Source organism: Pipistrellus hanaki, assembly GCF_964339955.1.
Source record: "Pipistrellus hanaki genome assembly, chromosome: 6".
Taxonomy (NCBI): Eukaryota; Metazoa; Chordata; class Mammalia; order Chiroptera; family Vespertilionidae; genus Pipistrellus; species Pipistrellus hanaki.
Genome location: NC_140508.1, coordinates 66,866,051 through 66,882,878, shown reverse-complemented (window position 1 = coordinate 66,882,878; position 16,828 = coordinate 66,866,051). Strand labels below are relative to the sequence as shown.

The 16,828-nt window shown below is 51.5% G+C and overlaps 2 protein-coding genes and 2 pseudogenes across 4 annotated transcripts; 3 read left to right on the top strand and 1 right to left on the bottom strand.

Annotated features, from left to right (window-relative positions):
- The first annotated feature begins 347 nt into the window (after positions 1-347).
- Positions 348-3,830, top strand: UBE2C (ubiquitin conjugating enzyme E2 C). The gene is made up of 6 exons (XM_084887847.1): positions 348-525; positions 943-970; positions 1,723-1,809; positions 2,616-2,820; positions 2,910-2,969; positions 3,578-3,830. The coding sequence occupies exons 1-6, from the start codon at positions 425-427 to the stop codon at positions 3,634-3,636; spliced, it is 540 nt and encodes a 179-aa protein (XP_084743973.1). The 5' UTR covers positions 348-424; the 3' UTR covers positions 3,637-3,830.
- Positions 3,831-6,621: 2,791 nt separating this feature from the next.
- On the top strand, positions 6,622-7,890 carry LOC311624995 (small ribosomal subunit protein eS1-like; annotated as a pseudogene). The gene has a single exon. The product of its transcript is annotated as a small ribosomal subunit protein eS1-like (transcript).
- Positions 7,891-9,105: 1,215 nt separating this feature from the next.
- On the bottom strand, positions 9,106-12,076 carry LOC311625001 (troponin C, skeletal muscle). The gene is made up of 6 exons (XM_084888765.1): positions 11,956-12,076; positions 10,260-10,311; positions 9,967-10,110; positions 9,740-9,854; positions 9,491-9,627; positions 9,106-9,282 (listed from the first exon to the last, which is right to left on the bottom strand). Exons 1-6 carry the CDS (start codon positions 11,956-11,958, stop codon positions 9,251-9,253), a joined length of 483 nt encoding a protein of 160 aa, XP_084744891.1. The 5' UTR covers positions 11,959-12,076; the 3' UTR covers positions 9,106-9,250.
- A 152-nt stretch (positions 12,077-12,228) lies between these two features.
- LOC311624993 (small ribosomal subunit protein eS1-like) lies at positions 12,229-16,663 on the top strand (annotated as a pseudogene). Its single transcript has one exon. The product of its transcript is annotated as a small ribosomal subunit protein eS1-like (transcript).
- The last annotated feature ends 165 nt before the right edge of the window (positions 16,664-16,828 follow it).

Below are 16,828 nucleotides of genomic sequence, written 5' to 3'. Positions count from 1 at the left end.
GGCTAGATTAGAGGCTCTCTTTTCCCCGGAGTAGGGTTCGGGGCTGGGAGTTGTGGCCGAAACCCGTAACCCTGAGATTGACCTAAAGGGGCACGTCCCACGTGGATTTTTTTCTTAGCCCTTTAATGGTAGCCGTTTTCCAAAAGCCACCAATCCACTGCAGACTCGTTTTAATGGCAGCCCCTCCAGCCAATCGCCCGTCAGAATAGGGATTCCCGCGGCTCGGGAGTGGTTCGCTGGTGAGTGCGTCTAGCAGTTTCACCGTGCGGCCCTCCGGAGCGCCCCATTGGCTGGATCAAACCCAAGCGAGCCTCTGATTGGCCAGCGCCACCGGAGGGCTCAATTCAAATGCGGGCGGGTGGGCCGGCTGCCCTGCAGTTACAGTCGTGCTCCCCGCCTCCGCGTCTCCGCCAGCGCCGCCCGGATGGCCTCCCAGAACCGCGACCCCGCCGCCGCCAGAGTCGCCGCCGCTCGCAAAGGAGCCGAGCCCAGCGGCGGCGCCGCCCGGGGCCCGGTGGGCAAGAGGTGAGGGTGCGAGTGAGGCCCGGCCTCGCACGCCCTGGGTGGTGGGACCCAGGCTTCCGGGCCCCGGTCGCCCCGGAACGACTGAGATATGGGAAGTTGGGGGCACGCTGAGAGCTCGGGCCGCCCTAAGAGACCCTCCCAAAGAAGGATAGAAATTTCGCGGTCTGGGCACGGGCAGAGACCCAGAGCAGCAGTGGGGGTTCGAACACGCTAGAACAGCGCCGGAAGAGCCTGCAAGTGGGGAGAGCGAGGGCTCCCAGGGCCCGCCTGTGGGAGTGGGAGTGTGCCCCAGCGGAGCGGAGCCTCCGGGAGGGGAGTCGTTGGCAGCTCTTCGGGAGAGATGGGGTGGGAGGGGGTGGACCAGCGGCGTCCTGGTCCATCCGGACTCCCAGCTGACTCCAAACGCTCTGTCTGCAGGTTACAGCAGGAGCTGATGACCCTCATGGTGAGTGGCCGCCTGCCCGGATCCCCAGCCAGCTGGTCCCCCTCCCACTTTGCACTCCTCCTTCAGTAGCTTCCTTTCCCACATCAGGCTTTTTGCTAGACGCGGAGCAAAGGGGTAAAAAGATGAGTGCAGTTTGCTCCCTTCTGGGAACTAGTTCCTATACCTCCCCGACATCTTTTTCCCCAGCAGTCCCTACCCTACCCCTAGCCCCATCTCCCCACAATGAGATTGTCTCTAAAATAGGTTCCCTGAAGCCCTAGGAGGCCTATCCCTATTTCCCTGCCCTCAACTTTAACCACGCCCAGCTCTCCACCCTTCTCAGTATTGCCAGTCCTCCACTTCTTGAAGATGCTTCCATCCTACGCCCTTTTTCTACATTAACCCTGAATATTCCACTCAGATCCTTCAGTGCCCATATTGTATGTCTGTCTCCCTAGTCCGAGTAGGCTTTGCACAGGTAGAACTGGCACTCCATAGCAAGGCGAATGGTATTCCCAGCAACTAACAAGACTGGGCGCAGGGAGCCCTCTGCTCCCCTGCATAACCCCTCCCTCCCTAGCCCGGCCCACTATAATCCCCATACTCCTCCCCAGGGGGCATGTTCAGCCCCCAGAGTCTAAACACTCTCAGAAAAGGCTATCACTTTGGGCTGAGTGCCTTATTTTGGATCAGAACGTGATGGGATCCAGGGGTTCACCCACTGCTCCCAGAAGTGTTCTCCATATCCTGAGAGCTTTGTGTTTCCTCCCCAGACGTCTGGCGACAAAGGGATTTCTGCCTTCCCTGAATCAGACAATCTTTTCAAATGGGTGGGGACCATCCATGGAGCAGCGGGCACAGTAAGTGTGGGACTGGGGAAGGGGAGAGTGATGCTGGGTCTGGGGAGAGGAGGGAGGTGAAATCATGTGCCACATCTGCTTCTAGCCTTTAGGCGTGCGCTCTGAGCCTTCCGTCCTGGTTCCCCCTTCTGTACAGCAAGAAGGTGGCTTTAAAGCAAGGTTGTCCATCTTAGAGTCTTCAGGGGCCAGACAGCAAGGAAAAGAAGGGAGGACAAGTGAGGACTTAGCCCAATGAGAGGGCACAAGTCAGCTTCCCGTGGCTGTTTATCTGGTTTAAGAGAAATCAGGATTTCAAATCTGTGCCCAAAATCTCCCAATTTTTACATGTTAGCAATTAATATTCTTTTTTTTATTATTATTATTGATTTTTTTACAGAGAGGAAGGGAGAGGGATAGTTAGAAACATCGATGAGGGAGAATTATCGATCAGCCGCCTCCTGCACACCCCCCACCAGGGATGTGCCCACAACCATGGTACATGGCCCTTGACCAGAATTGAACCCGGGACCCTTCAGTCCACAGGCCGACGCTCTATCCACTGAGCCAAACCGATTTCAGCAGCAACTAATATTATTGGACTAAAAAGCAAGCTGTGGCAACCCTCAGGGTACCAATTTACAACCCTTAGACCAAAGGACCCCTGATGTCCACCAGATGAGAGAAATTACCAGAACCAGTGTAAGAGTTTGTCTTCCATCAAGTCCTAGAAAAACTAAAAGATCCTAACAAGGTCCTTGTGTGGGGCTTGGGCTGAAATATGAGGTTCAGGGTGGCAAGCTCACTCCCGCCTCTTTCTCCAATGCCAGGTATACGAAGACTTGAGGTATAAGCTCTCCCTGGAGTTCCCCAGTGGCTACCCGTACAACGCGCCCACGGTGAAGTTCCTCACGCCCTGCTACCACCCCAACGTAGACACCCAGGGTAACATCTGCCTGGACATCCTAAAGGACAAGTGGTCGGCCCTGTATGACGTCAGGACCATCCTGCTCTCCATCCAGAGCCTGCTAGGAGGTGACTTCTAAGACTCGCCCTCCTCCCCCTGCCGCCCGGGGAACCTGTCAGGACTCCCCCTTGACCAATCCTGTTCTCTTCACCCACAGAACCCAACATCGACAGCCCGCTGAACACACACGCCGCAGAGCTCTGGAAAAACCCCGCAGGTGGGTCCTTCCTCCCCCACTGGGTGACGTCTCCCTCAAACAAAAGGATCTCAGTGACTTGGGAAGCCGTTCCCAGCTCTCCCTTGGTGTTTCTGGTTTGCCTCTTTGATATAAAATCAGAAAATTGATATGGGTTGAGGAACTTTTTTAAAAAAAAAAAATTTTATTACTCACCTAAAGATTTTTCTTTTTTTTTTTCATTGATTTTTCAGAGAGAGTGGAAAGGGGGTTGGGGGTGAGGAGAGAGAAACACATCGATGTGAGAGAGAGACATTAATGGGTTGCCTCCTGATGGGCTGGGTATCAAGCCTGCAACCCAGGAACCTGAGACCCTTTGGTGCACAGGCCAAGGCTCTAACCACTGAGACTCTGGCCAGGGCAGTTGAGGGGCTTTATAAGTAGAAGGCAAAGCTTTGTGCAAATGGCTTGCTCACTAAGGCCCCCTAGTCCCCTCCCCAGAGTCACAGGAAGCAAAGTCCATCCAGGAGATCTGACTGGGTGGACAGCAGAGAGAGAATCTGTTCTGGGAACTCCCTCCCCGAATTCTACCCCCTTTGCATTCCTGCTGCCCTTCTCCCCGTCACTCACCAAGATCTGTTCTCTCCCAGCCTTCAAGAAGTACCTACAAGAAAACTACGCAAAGCAGGTCTCCAGCCAAGAGCCCTGACCGGGGCTGTCCAGCCTGTCTCCTTGTGCTGTCTTTTTACTTTTTTCCTTGATGGTCTGTCCTTGCCTTGATTTCTGTGTAGGACTCTTTATCTTCAGCTGTGGTGTCTATTTGTTTTGTGTCTTTGTTTTTTAAATTAAGTCTCTGGTTGAGCCCCTGTGATGAATATATTAAATAAATACATTTTGAATTTTTGGGTGTGTGTTTTTTTGTTTTTGTTTTTGTTTTTTTAACAAGTTTCTGCCTTGTAATTATCTTAGAGTTGGGGCGGAGTCAGGTTCCTGCTCATGGCCCTGCTTCTCTCTCCAGGGAGAAACATTTGTCCTTCAGGATATATAGCCTTTGGGCCAAGCAGTGGAGTGACTAGGATTTGTTCCCTTGTGACCTTAGTTTACAACTCTACATATATTTCCTCATCTATGAAATGGGTGTCACAAAATACCTATATCTTTGGAGTTGTGACATGCACTAGGAATGTTAGACTATTGGGGCTGCCCTAGATGTGCTGCAAATGAGGCTAAGCCAGTCTGGGGGTGGCATACAGATGATCAGCCACCTACCTAGCTACCTTAAGGCAGTAGATGCTCTGGCCCCAAAAAAGGGCTCAAGTCACCCCGCAGCAAGCCCAGGATCTGGAGAGGCAGCCACAGCAGGCCCCTTTCCTGTCAGAGCCAAGACACTCCAAGGGGGTTCACTCCCCTCCAGCTACTCTATCCAGTGGCCCAGCCTCTCAGGCCCGTGGCCAGCAAACTGGCTTGTGAGCCACATGGGGTTCTTTGGCCCCTTGAGTGTGGCTCTTCCACAAAATGCCATGGCCTGGGAGAGTCTATTTTGAAGAAATGGCGTTAGATGTTTAAGTTTAAAAAAAATTTGATTCTCAAAAGAAATTTCAATCTTTGTGTTGTTGATATTTGGCTCTTGACTAATGAGTTTGCCGACCACTGCCTCAGGCCATCCTTCCACTGGCCTATGGACCCCTGGCCAGCGAGGACAGCAAAGGGAAGATCAAGAGGACAAACAGCCGAAACCGGTTTGGCTCTGATAGAGCATTGGTCTGCTGACTGAAGGGTCCCAGGTTCAATTCTGGTCAAGGGCATGTATAATACATTGGTTGCGGGCACATTCCCGGTAGGGGGTGTGCAAGAGGCAGCTGGTCGATGTTTCTCTCTCATCAACGTTTCTAGCTCATCTATGAAATGGGTGTGTCCCTTCCTCTCTGTAAAAAATCAATAAAATATTAAAAAAAAAAAAAAAAAAAAAAAAGGACAAACAGCATCAGGTGTGGCCCCGGTCTCAGCCTCTACCCAAACTGCAGTCAGCTCTGCCTGCAGCTGCTTGTGCAGGCCTGGGGAAGAGGATAGCAGGGGGCCCTTCAGGCAGCACAGTTATCACCTGGAACTTGTTAGAAATAGCACCTTATTCCTGCTATCTCAGCCTCTTTTCTACCCTCTGATCCCCCCAAACCACATGTGAGAGTTGTCAGATCTGGTAGAACGTTGTGTCCTCGCTCAGTTTCCTTATCTCTAAAATTGTGCTCCCAGCTCGCTCTTCGGGACTCGGAGCTGTGCTTTCCAATCTAAAGTGCTTATATATGCAAGTTGGATCTTGTTCAAGTGCAATTTTTTAAAATATATTTTTATTGATTTCAAAGAAGAAGGGAGAAGGTGAGAAACACAAATGATGAGAAAGAATCATTGACTGGCTGCCTCCTGCACGCCCCCTTCTGGGGATCAAGCCCACAACTCAGGGATATGCCCTTGACCAGGAATCACCTGGTGACCTCTTGAGCCATGCCTGGCTGGGCCAAATGAAAATTTTGATTGAGTTGGTCCAGAGTAGGGCCTGAGCTTCTACATTTCTCATCAGCTCCCAGGTGCTGTCATTGCTGTGGTCTAGTTCAGAGTGTTCTCCAGGAGTCCTGGCAGCACAGTTACCACCTGAAATTTGTTAGAAATACAAATTCTCGGCCCCAACAATCTCTCCTGGTGATTCAAATGCTCTCCAACTTGCACATCACTGGGTTAGAGCAGTGTTTCCCAACCGTCTCTCATGATGAGAATCACCTGGTGGAGTTGTTAAAACACAGATTCCTGAATCCCAACTAAGAAGTGCTAAACTAGAATTTTTGGGAACATATAGGTAAAATTGCATACCTAACAGTGCTCTGTATATAAAATCTGTCTTAGAGCACTAGTTAAGTATACAATTTTACCTATATGTTCCCAAAAATTCTAGTTTAGCACTTCTTAGTTGGGATTCAGGAATCTGTGTTTTAACAACTCCACCAGGTGATTCTCATCATGAGAGAAGGTTGGGAAACACTGGGTTAGAGGATGTCTGAGAAGAGCAGAGCTCAGAACCTGGTGCTAATGCTGGTACAGGTGTATGTATTTTTTTAATTTTTTTGATCCTCACCTGAGAACTTGTTGAGAGAAAGAGAGAGAATTATATATGCCTCAACCAGGGATTGAACCCGCAACCCAGGTATGTGCCCTGACCAGAATCAAACCAGAAAATTTTTGGCGCTCAATCAACTGAGCCATTCAGCTGAGCAGGTGGACATACTTTGCCTGCCTTGGGAAGCCTCCCCATCTGGTTCTTGATCACGGTGCTTGGTCCCCCAGATGGTCACATGGCCTACCTTTCGTCAGTCACAGGGACTCAGCTCTCCACTGTAGTTCAGAACCAATCAGTGTTCCCTGGAATTATCACTAGGAGAAAGTGAAATTATTTTACCTATTAGGTTGCTAAAAGAGGAGGAGCCAGCCTGAGATGCTGGTGGAGACAGCTGCAGATGGAAGAAAACCGAGCAGAGACAAAGAGCTAAGAGAAGTGACATTGAGACTCATACCTTGGCATCTCAGTTTCATGAACCAACAAATCCCTTCCTGATGTAAGTCGGTTTGATTTAGATTTTTTAAATTGCAACAAGAAGCCTCGTACACTTAGTACCGGTGTATTGACCTTTTGACTCTAAGCAGCATCATGGCAGTGGGCAAGAACAAGTGCCTTACAAAGGCAACAAGATATTTGGAGCCAAGAAGAAAATGGCTGATTGGTTTTCTAAGCAAGATTGGTATGATGTGAAACACCCACTATATTCAATACAAGAAATACTGGGAAAACACTAGTCAGGAGAATTCAAGGAACCAAAATCACATCCGATGGTCGCAAGGACCATGTTTTTGAAGTGAGCCTAGCTGATCTACAGAATGATAAAGTTGCATTTTAAAAATTGAAGCTAATTACTGAGGATGTTCAGGGCAAAAACTGCCTAATTTCCATGGGGTGGATCTTACCTGTGAAGAAATGTGCTCCTTGGTCAAGAAATGGCAGAGCATGATTGAAGCCCTTGTTGATGTCAAGACTACTGATGGCTATTTGCTCCATCTATTCGGTATTGGTTTTACTAAAAAATGCAGCAAATCATATTAGGAAGCCTCTTATAAGAGCTCAGCATTAAGAGGTCTGCCAAGTCCGGAAGATGCTGGAAATCATGATCTGAGAGGTGCAGACAAATGACTTAAAAGAAGTGGTCAATGAATTGATTCCAGACAATATTGGAAAAGACAGAAAAGCATTGTCAGTCTATTTATCCACTCCATGTCTTTGTTAGAAAAGTCAAAATGCTGAAGAAGCTCAAGTTTGAACTGTTAAAACTCATATTCATGGTGAAGTGAGCTGATGTATTTGAACCCCCAGTCGAAGAAGCTGTTTAAACTACAGATTTTTTTTATGACAAAATAAAAAATCCTGCCGAAACCAGTTTGGATTGAGCGTAGGCCTGTGGACTGAAAGGTCCCAGGTTCAATTCCAGTCAAGGGCATGTACCTTGATTGCAGGCACATCCCCAGTAGGGGGTGTGCAAGAGGCAGCTGATCAATGTTTCTCTCTCATCAGTGTTTCTAACTATCCCTCTCTCTTCCTCTCTGTAAAAAAATCAATAAAATATATTTTTTAATGGAGAAAATTAAATTATGTGCCCCTGGGGCTGTGTGGATAAATGAGACAATGCCTGCAAGGCACAGGGCACTGCGTACAGTAGGCACCAGTCGTGATGATTATAACCCCCAGCACTGATCCTGAATGGAATAACTGGAAACATGAATGGGAGGTGAGAACACAAAGCAGTTGGAGAAGGAGGGCTGTAGCAATGAATAGCAGTGGAGTTCAATGTTTCAAAAACAATGAGCCAGAGCATTAGAAATCTTTCTTCCTGGCAATTGTCATCAATTTGGCTCAAATAAAAAAAAAAAAAAAAAGTAAAAAACTCAAAAAAAAAAAAAGATAATTATTAGTAATTATCATTACTAATAATGGTATTAGTAATAGTATTTATTAAATGCTGAAACTTGTGCCAGTACTTTGCACACATTAACTTGCTCTCACAACCCTATGAGGTAAGTACCACCATTATCCCCATTTTACAGGTTAGGACACTGAAGCACAGAGTGATTGAATTTGTCTCGAGCAGTGAGGATTCAAACGCAGGTAACCGGACTAAAGCTAAGCTACCACTGCACTTGATTAGCTGTGCCCTGGCGCCTGGTATAATTGGGCTGTGTACCGAGTACTATGGAAGCTAGCTCACGGCCAGTGAGAGCAGGTATCAGAGGAAGGGAGGATGGTATCTGAGCTGCGTCTTGGTATCTTGGAGTTGTTATCTGAACTGGGTTGAAGAATTTGCCAGACTTATTAGAGGAGGAAGGGCATTCCAAGGAAGGAAAACAGCATGTGCAAAGGCCCAAAGGCTTGAAAGTGCACCCCCTCTGTCCATAGCCGGAATGAGAAATGGCCCAGTGGAGCCCATGAGGGAAAAGGCAGCTGTGAGAAGCAAGGGACGGAGGGGGGGAGGGGGAGGGGAATTTGGATTTGATTCTAGAAACAATGGAGAGCCTTGAAGTCCTTTCAACAGGGGAGTGGCCAGGCCAGATTTCATTTTAGCTAGATCATGCTGATGGCTCACTGCTGAACGCACTGGAGGGGCCAGAAAGCTGGGGGACCAGGCGAAGGCAGGGATCCAGCGTGGAGATGCTGGATGAGGGCAGAACCTCCCTCCTGGCTGAGTCCCCACCCTCTCCTACCATCACCAGCAGACCTGGAGGCGCTCAGAACAGACGAGGTGGAAAAGATCAAGCGGGAATAATGCTGCCTGGGACGGATGGACACCCACTCCCCCTCTCCCAGCCCGGCAGCCTGCGCCCCAGAAAGGAGGGACAGTGGGGACTGAGTGTCAACACTCCGCCCCGCCCCCAGGCCAGCCTTCTGCCCCGCCTTCACCCCACCCGCGGGCCGCGGCTCCTCCTGACTCAGATGGAAACCTCCGCGGCCTCCCCGCTGCGCCCGGGCAGCCAGCCCGCCCGGCGGCCCAGGCCCGGCGCCAGCGGCGGGCGGCCAGCCGCGAACTTGCAGCCGGGTGGCTCCTGGCACCCGCTCCTCTGATCCCCCCGCCCCCGCACTCAGGCCACGCGCTTTGCAACGTTTGCTTTTATTCCTTCCAGAAGGGGATCCAAGGAGGGGCCGCGCCACGCTCTAGGGTGGGGAATGACACCGGTGGCGGAGCCTCTCCTAAGTCCGGGGGCCGGGCGGTCCGGGCCGAGGCGGCGCCGACCTCTTACTGCACGCCCTCCATCATCTTCAGGAACTCTGCGGGGGAGGGGGACAGCGGTCAGGGCCCCGCGGGGCGCGGAGCCTGCACCGGGGTGCAGCATCAGGCCACGCCGGGGGGATCGGGGGTGCCTGGGCGGGAAGTGATGCATTGCACGAAGCCGGCGGGGGCCCCTGCCCCGCCCGCCCCGCCCCGGGCGCTCCCCGTGGCTCGGTGCCCGCCGCCCCCCTGCTCCCGGGGCCTCACCGTCGAAGTCGATGCGGCCATCGTTGTTCTTGTCGCCGTCCTTCATCAGGGACTCGATCTCCTCCTCCGTCACATGCTCCCCGGAGGCCCTGAAGATCTCGGTCAGCTCCTCCGCGTCGATGTAGCCGTCGGCGTTCCTGGGGGCAGAGGGGAGGGGCGGGCTCTGGGCCGGCAGCGCTGGCCCCCGCGGGGCGCCCCCTCCTCTACCCTCCTCCCTCCAGGACATCCGCGTCCTGGGACCCCACGCACCGGTCGAAGATGCGGAAGCACTCGGCCAGCTCCTCCTCGCTCTTGCCCTTCGCGTCCTCTTTCATCTGGCGCACCATCATCACCAAGAACTCCTCGAAGTCGATGGTGCCGCTGCCTGCGGGGAGCGGGCGGGGCGTGAGCCTGGGTGCCCCCCTCCGCACGCCTGGGTGCTCGCCTCGTCCCCGCACCCTGGGGCCCTGGCACCCTGGCCGGGGCTCCGCGCTCACCATCCTCGTCCACCTCCTCGATGATGGCATCCAGCTCCTCTTTGGTGGGCGTCTGGCCCAGCATCCTCATCACCGTTCCCAGCTCCTTGACGCTGATGTCCCCGCCACCGTCAGCGTCGAACATGTCGAAGGCGGCCTTGAACTCTGCAGAGGGAAGGAAGGCAGAGGGCTGAAGTGAGCCAGCCCCGCATCTGCTACCCTCCCACCCGCGGGGGAAACCAGAGGTCCCCAGCACACACCACCCCGACAGACAGACAGACAGACAGACAGACAGCCTGCCCACCCCCACTCACCAGCGATCATCTCCTCGCTGAGGTAGGACCGGGCCTCAGCCTGCTGGTCCGTCTGCAGGAGACTCAGAGTCAGAGGGTGCAGTTCCGCCTTAACCCCCTCCTCCTCAACCCCCACCCCTGTTCGTGCCCCCTTGGTCCTCCAAGAGAAAAGCTCCACACTCCTCCAAACACCCCTCCTGCCTGCTCCCACAGCCCCCAACTCCTTTTGGAGAGCTAGAGCAGAAACAGATTATGCCCAAGGCTTTCTCACTTGTCCATCAGAGGTCAAATCAGCAACCCCCCAGCCCCGTAACCTTAGGTAAGTTACTAAATGTCCCCTCACCCCCTCACCTCTTCTCAAAAGCTTTGCAAGGATGAAATGGAGTCAGGGCTGTGAAAGGACTTTATAAAATGGACTCCATTCCAGCATGACTTCCCCATTTTCCCTAGCTCCTAACAGTGCCCAGACTTTAATAGGTGCTCAATAGATGTTCTCACTAAGTCACGCAGCACCAAGTTATTCAGTGTCTACTAAGTGTCAGACCATACGCCAAGCACTGGGACCACCAAGCAGAGTCGGACACATAAATCCTCCCCTCCGGGGACTAGCAGAGACGGAGATTTTAAGCATCCATGGTGTGATGCAGTCACAGAAGTTTACTTCACGTGGGGCAGAACATGATGGGGGCCTTGTGAGGGTGAAAATGATACTTTGAGGGGGGTTTCTGATGACATCTAAGCCAAGGCATTTGGGTAGGGGCTTGGGGCTGCACCTGGTGGTGGGGATCGGCTGAAGTGTCCAAGTTCTTCAGTTCCATGGGTGCTGGCCCTCCTCCTTCTCCCTACCCTGTGTCCCTCCAGCCCAGGGGTCCTCAAACTTTTTAAAGTGGGGGCCAGATCACGGTCCCTCAGAGAGCTGGAGGGCCGGACTATATGAACTACTAATTCCTACTGTAACACCTCGGCTGCGCTCACTGCCCAAAAAACCTGGTGGGCCAGATCAGACTCCTCTGCGGGCCGCATGTGGCCCGCGGGCCGTAGTTTGAAGACCCTTGCTCCAGCCCATGCCAGGAGGGCAGGCTAATTTTAGTCTGGCGAGGGCAACAGCAGCTGGCCTCCAGCGTTTACTTATTCCTTGAAGTGCAGTGGGGAGGGGATCTCAGAGGAAGGCGATGGCTCCAAATCAGAACGCCTCTCCCGGAGGCTGAGGTCTCCCTAACTCTGGTCTTCGCCTCTGCCCCTCCTCATCAATGTGGAGTTCTGGGGCTCCTGCACCTGAGCTGGCTCGAGGCCCGGCAGGGCTCCCATCTCCAGAGGAACCTTTCTTCTCTCACGGGCCATGGGAGGGCTTGGCCAGGCTCCCAGCAAGTCCCGGCCACCAATTTCCTGGGTGGCTCACTCTGGCCCCGGGGGTCTCAGCTAAGGTAGACACAAGCTGAGACACATACACCCCTCAGAGTTCTGTGACCAACATTGCTGGAAGTCTCAGAAGTTCTGCAGGGAGTTGGCAAGCCTTGCGGATCCATGCCTACTACATCCCAGCCCTGCCTTTGGAGAGAAACCCAAGGCTTTCTTCCTAGGCCCTCTCAGGGTTTTAGGAACCATCATGTTCCATCCTCAAATGCCCAAGTTCCTGACCCACAGAACACCCAAATCTGGCCTGAACGAGTCCCAGAAATGCTAGCAGCAAAGGGATGAAGTCCCCTCTTGTCCTTACCATGGTTGCTATTCACAGGAACGCCTCTTCTGCAGGCCTCTTCCTCTGCACTCGACCACCCAGAGATGCTCTGGCCTGCGCCAGCCCCTGGGATTTGTAGGGGCACCCTCTCCTCCCCGGGACTGGATGCCCTAGCCAATCAGATCCTGGGGTCAGAGAGCTCCCCCTCCTTCCAGGGTCCTAGCCCATTACCTAATTTAGCCAAGGGCCCTTGCAGAGACATTGAAGCCTCGGAGCAGGTGGCAGGCCTTGACGTCCTAGATTCTTGTGAGGAGAGCCCGCCCTGTTCCACTGCCTTAGCAACCTCCCTTGAAGACATACACTTGCTCCAAGATGGGTAAGGACATCAGAATGGAGAAAAGTGAGGGTCCATGTGGAATGGGGCGAGCACAGGCCTTGGAGTCCAAACCCCAGTGCCGCCCTGAACTCCAGCTTCCTTATCTGTGAGATAGGGATCAGCATAATCTCCTCAGCGAGGCTGTGGCATATGACAGCCCGGGTATAAGTCACCCAGCTTGTGCCAGTTGCATAGGATTGGTAGTTGGCAAGTGCAATGTCCTGTCTTTGAACCATGGTCAGGGGCAGAGGGCAGGAGGAGAGGAAGTGACTATCACAGTTATTGAACCTCTCTGACATCCCACAAACTGTGCTAAAATTTTAGCCACATGATCTCATCTAGTGCTCCCTCACCCTATGAGGTGGCAACTATTATTATTCCCTCTTTATTGGGGAGCTTTGTAAATCGTAAAGGACTGTAGTCATGTTGGTGATTCTTATTAATCTTGACTGAGGGGAAGTTGGGACAGACAGTCCTTGAGGACCCATCCAGGAGAAATGTCCGTAGGGGTCCAGACACAGGGTGTGCACTTGGAGGAGAAATCAACATTGAAAGCAGATTCTTCTCTCAAGTTGACCTTCTGCAGGAAAAGGATTTTTGGGACTCACATTCTTGGGGAGGAAGGGGCCAGGGGAAGGTTCTCTAAGTAGATGATGGGGTAGGTGGCCCCTTGCCAGAGCTCAGTGAAGAAGTCTGGAGGTGCTCAGTGGGCCGCCTGGAGAGTGAAGGGGTGGGTAGATCAGGTTAAGTCCCAAGGGATCCCTGCCTGAGAATCCACAGGGCCCAGGCTGGGTGTTGGGGGTAGGCAATGCTCATGGTCAATGGCTAAGTCAACAGACAGAGCAGTGAGACAACCGAGCGCAGATTCTGGGGCCAGTGAAAGGGGGGCTGGACACCAAGGAAGGCAGATGGACAGCAGCAACTGGGCCGCCCTCTTCCCCTATATATAGACATTCCTAAGGAAAGCTCAGCAGAGCCGGGCAGGCTAAATAAGGCCTCCCCCAGCCAGGCACGGGGCCAAGTTGCAACAACAACTAGGGATTCCAATTTGGACACAACCATTAGAACCAGATGATCCCTTTGGAACAGAGGGTGTGGGACTCTCAGCAATCATTTGTTCACTAATTTTTCCTTTCATTTATTCAGGGAAATAGATAAGGTCCAATCCAATCTCAGTGCAGCCGAGCCAGGTCCTACTTACCCCTGGTCAGACTAAAATACGGCTCCAAGCATCACCCTTCAAAGCCACCAGGCCTTCACACACACTGTTTTTTCCTTCCAGGACTTCCCGTCTTCCCTTTCTTCATCTGCCTACTTCCCTATCATCGTTCTCAGTTGTTTTTGTTTTGTTTTTTTGTGTGTTTTTTTTAATATATATTTTATTGATTTTTTACAGAGAGGAAGAGAGAGGGATAGAGAGTTAGAAACATCAATGAGAGAGAATCATCGATCAGCTGCCTCTTGCACACCCCCTACTGGAGATGTGCCCGCAACCAAGGTACATGCCCTGACAGGAATCGAACCCGGGACCTTTCAGTCCGCAGGCCGATGCTCTATCCACTGAGCCAAACTGGTTTCGGCTAAAAAGAATTTTTTTTAATACTCACCTAAGGATTTTTTTTTCATTGATTTTTCAGAGAGAGTTGAAAGGGGAGTGCGGCTGGGAAAGAGAAACACATCGATGTGAGAGAGACATTAATGGGTTGCCTCCTGATGGGCTGGGTATCAAGCCTGCAACCCAGGATCCTGAGACCCTTTGGTGCACAGGCCAACACTCTGACCACTGAGACCCTGGCCAGGGCAAGTTGAGGAGCCTTATAAGTAGAAGGCAAAGCTTTGTGCAAATGGCTGATCAATTATTGTTATCTGAACTGGGTTGATTTCAGAGAAGGAAGAGGTTGAGAAACATCAATGATGAGAAAGAATCATTGATTGGCTGCCTCCTGCACAACCGATTCTGGGGATCAAGCCCACAACTCAGGGATATGCTCTTGACCAGGAGGAATCAACTGGTGACCTCTTGAGCCAAGCCTGGCTGAGCCAAATGAAAATTTTGGTTGAGTTTATCTGGAGTAGGGCCTGAGCTTCTACATTTCTCATCAGCTCCCAGATGCTGTCATTGCGTGGTCTAGTTCAGAGTGTAGGGCAGTGTTCTCCAGAAGTCCTGGCAGCACAGTTGTCACCTGGAATTTGTTACAAATACAAATTCTTGGCCCCAACAATCTCTCCTGGTGATTCCAATGCTCTCCAACTTGCACATCACTGGGTTAGAGGATGTCTGGGTTAGAGCTCAGAACCTGGCGCTAATGCTGGTACAGGTGTATGTATTTTTTAAAATTTTTTGATCCTCACCTGAGAACTTGGAGAGAGAGAAAGATGAGAGAGAGAAAGAGAGAGAGAGAGAGAGAGAGAGAGAGAGAGAGAGACAGAGAGAGAGAAAGCTGTATGTGCCTCAACCAGGGATTGAACTCACAATCCAGGTATGTGCCCTGACCAGAATCAAACCAGAAAATTTTTGGCGCTCAACCAACTGAGCCATTCAGCTGAGCAGGTGGACATACTTTGCCTGCCTTGGGAAGCCTCCCCATCTGGTTCTTGATCACGGTGCTTGGTCCCCCAGATGGTCACATGGCCTACCTTTCGTCAGTCACAGGGACTCAGCTCTCCACTGTAGTTCAGAACCAATCAGTGTTCCCTGGAATTATCACTAGGAGAAAGTGAAATTACTTTACCTATTAGGTTGCTAAAAGAGGAGGAGCCAGCCTGAGATGCTGGTGGAGACAGCTGCAGATGGAAGAAAACCGAGCAGAGACAAAGAGCTAAGAGAAGTGACATTGAGACTCATACCTTGGCATCTCAGTTACATGAACCAACAAATCCCTTCCTGGTGTAAGTCGGTTTGATTTAGATTTTTTAAATTGCAACAAGAAGCCTCGTACACTTAGTACCGGTGTGTTGACCTTTTGACTCTAAGCAGCACCATGGCAGTGGGCAAGAACAAGTGCCTTACAAAGGCAGCAAGGACTTTGCAGCCCAGAAGAAAATGGCTGATTGGTTTTCTAAGCAAGATTGGTATGATGTGAAACACCCGCTATATTCAATACAAGAAATACTGGGAAAACACTAGTCAGGAGAATTCAAGGAACCAAAATCACATCCGATGGTCGCAAGGACCATGTTTTTGAAGTGAGCCTAGCTGATCTACAGAATGATAAAGTTGCATTTTAAAAATTGAAACTAATTACTGAGGATGTTCAGGGAAAAAACTGCCAAATTTCCATGGGGTGGATCTTACCTGTGACGAAATGTGCTCCATGGTCAAGAAATGGCAGAGCATGATTGAAGCCCTTGTTGATGTCAAGACTACTGATGGCTATTTGCTCTATCTGTTCTGTATTGGTTTTACTAAAAAATGCAGCAATCATATTAGGAAGCCTCTTATAAGAGCTCAGCATTAAGAGGTCTGCCAAATCCAGAAGATGCTGGAAATCATGATCTGAGAGGTGCAGACAAATGACTTAAAAGAGGTGGTCAATGAATTGATTCCAGACAATATGGGAAAAGACAGAAAAGCCTTGTCAATCTATTTGCCCCTTCCATTATGTCTTTGTTAGAAAAGTCGAAGTGTTGAAAAAGCCCAAGTTTGAACTGGTAAAACATATGGATATTCATGGTGAAGCTAGTTGATTATGTGAAACCCCAGTCAAGGAAGCTGTTTAAAATTCAGATATTTTATGATGATAAAATAAAAAATCCTGTTTTATTTATTGGGAGTCAGCCGATCAATTATTGTTATCTGAACTGCGTTGAAGAATTTGCGAGACTTGTTAGAGGAGGAAGGGCATTCCAAGGAAGGAAAACAGCATGTGCAAAGGCCCAAAGGCTTCAAAGTGCACCCCCTCTGTCCATAGCCGGAATGAGAAATGGCCCAGTGGAGCCCATGAGGGAAAAGGCAGCTGTGAGAAGCAAGGGACGGAGGGGCGGAGGGGGAGGAGAATTTGGATTTGATTCTAGAAACAATGGAGAGCCTTGAAGTCCTTTCAACAGGGGAGTGGCCAGGCCAGATTTCATTTTAGCTAGATCATGCTGATGGCTCACTGCTGAACGCACTGGAGGGGCCAGAAAGCTGGGGGACCAGGCGAAGGCAGGGATCCAGGGTGGAGATGCAGGATGAGGGCAGAACCTCCCTCCTGGCTGAGTCCCCACCCTCTCCTACCATCACCAGCAGACCTGGAGGCGCTCAGAACAGACGAGGTGGAAAAGATCAAGCGGGAATAATGCTGCCTGGGACGGATGGACACCCACTCCCCCTCTCCCAGCCCGGCAGCCTGCGCCCCAGAAAGGAGGGACAGTGGGGACTGAGTGTCAACACTCCGCCCCGCCCCCAGTCCAGCCTTCTGCCCCGCCTTCACCCCACCCGCAGGCCGTGGCTCCTCCTGACTCAGATGGAAACCTCCGCGGCCTTCCCGCTGCGCCTGAGCAGCCAGCCCGCCCGGCGGCCCAGGCCCGGCGCCAGCGGCGGGCGGCCAGCCGCGA

Excerpts from the sequence above, each read along its gene's own strand:
- UBE2C (XM_084887847.1), top strand. The coding sequence starts at position 425 with ATGGCCTCCCAGAACCGCGACCCCGCCGCCGCCAGAGTCGCCGCCGCT. Across the intron at positions 526-942 it reads CGGGGCCCGGTGGGCAAGAG|GTTACAGCAGGAGCTGATGA; the intron begins GTGAGGGTGCGA and ends CTCTGTCTGCAG. Across the intron at positions 1,810-2,615 it reads TCCATGGAGCAGCGGGCACA|GTATACGAAGACTTGAGGTA; the intron begins GTAAGTGTGGGA and ends CTCCAATGCCAG.
- LOC311625001 (XM_084888765.1), bottom strand. Across the intron at positions 10,111-10,259 it reads CAGCGAGGAGATGATCGCTG|AGTTCAAGGCCGCCTTCGAC; the intron begins GTGAGTGGGGGT and ends TTCCCTCTGCAG. Across the intron at positions 9,628-9,739 it reads TGCTTCCGCATCTTCGACCG|GAACGCCGACGGCTACATCG; the intron begins GTGCGTGGGGTC and ends CTCTGCCCCCAG.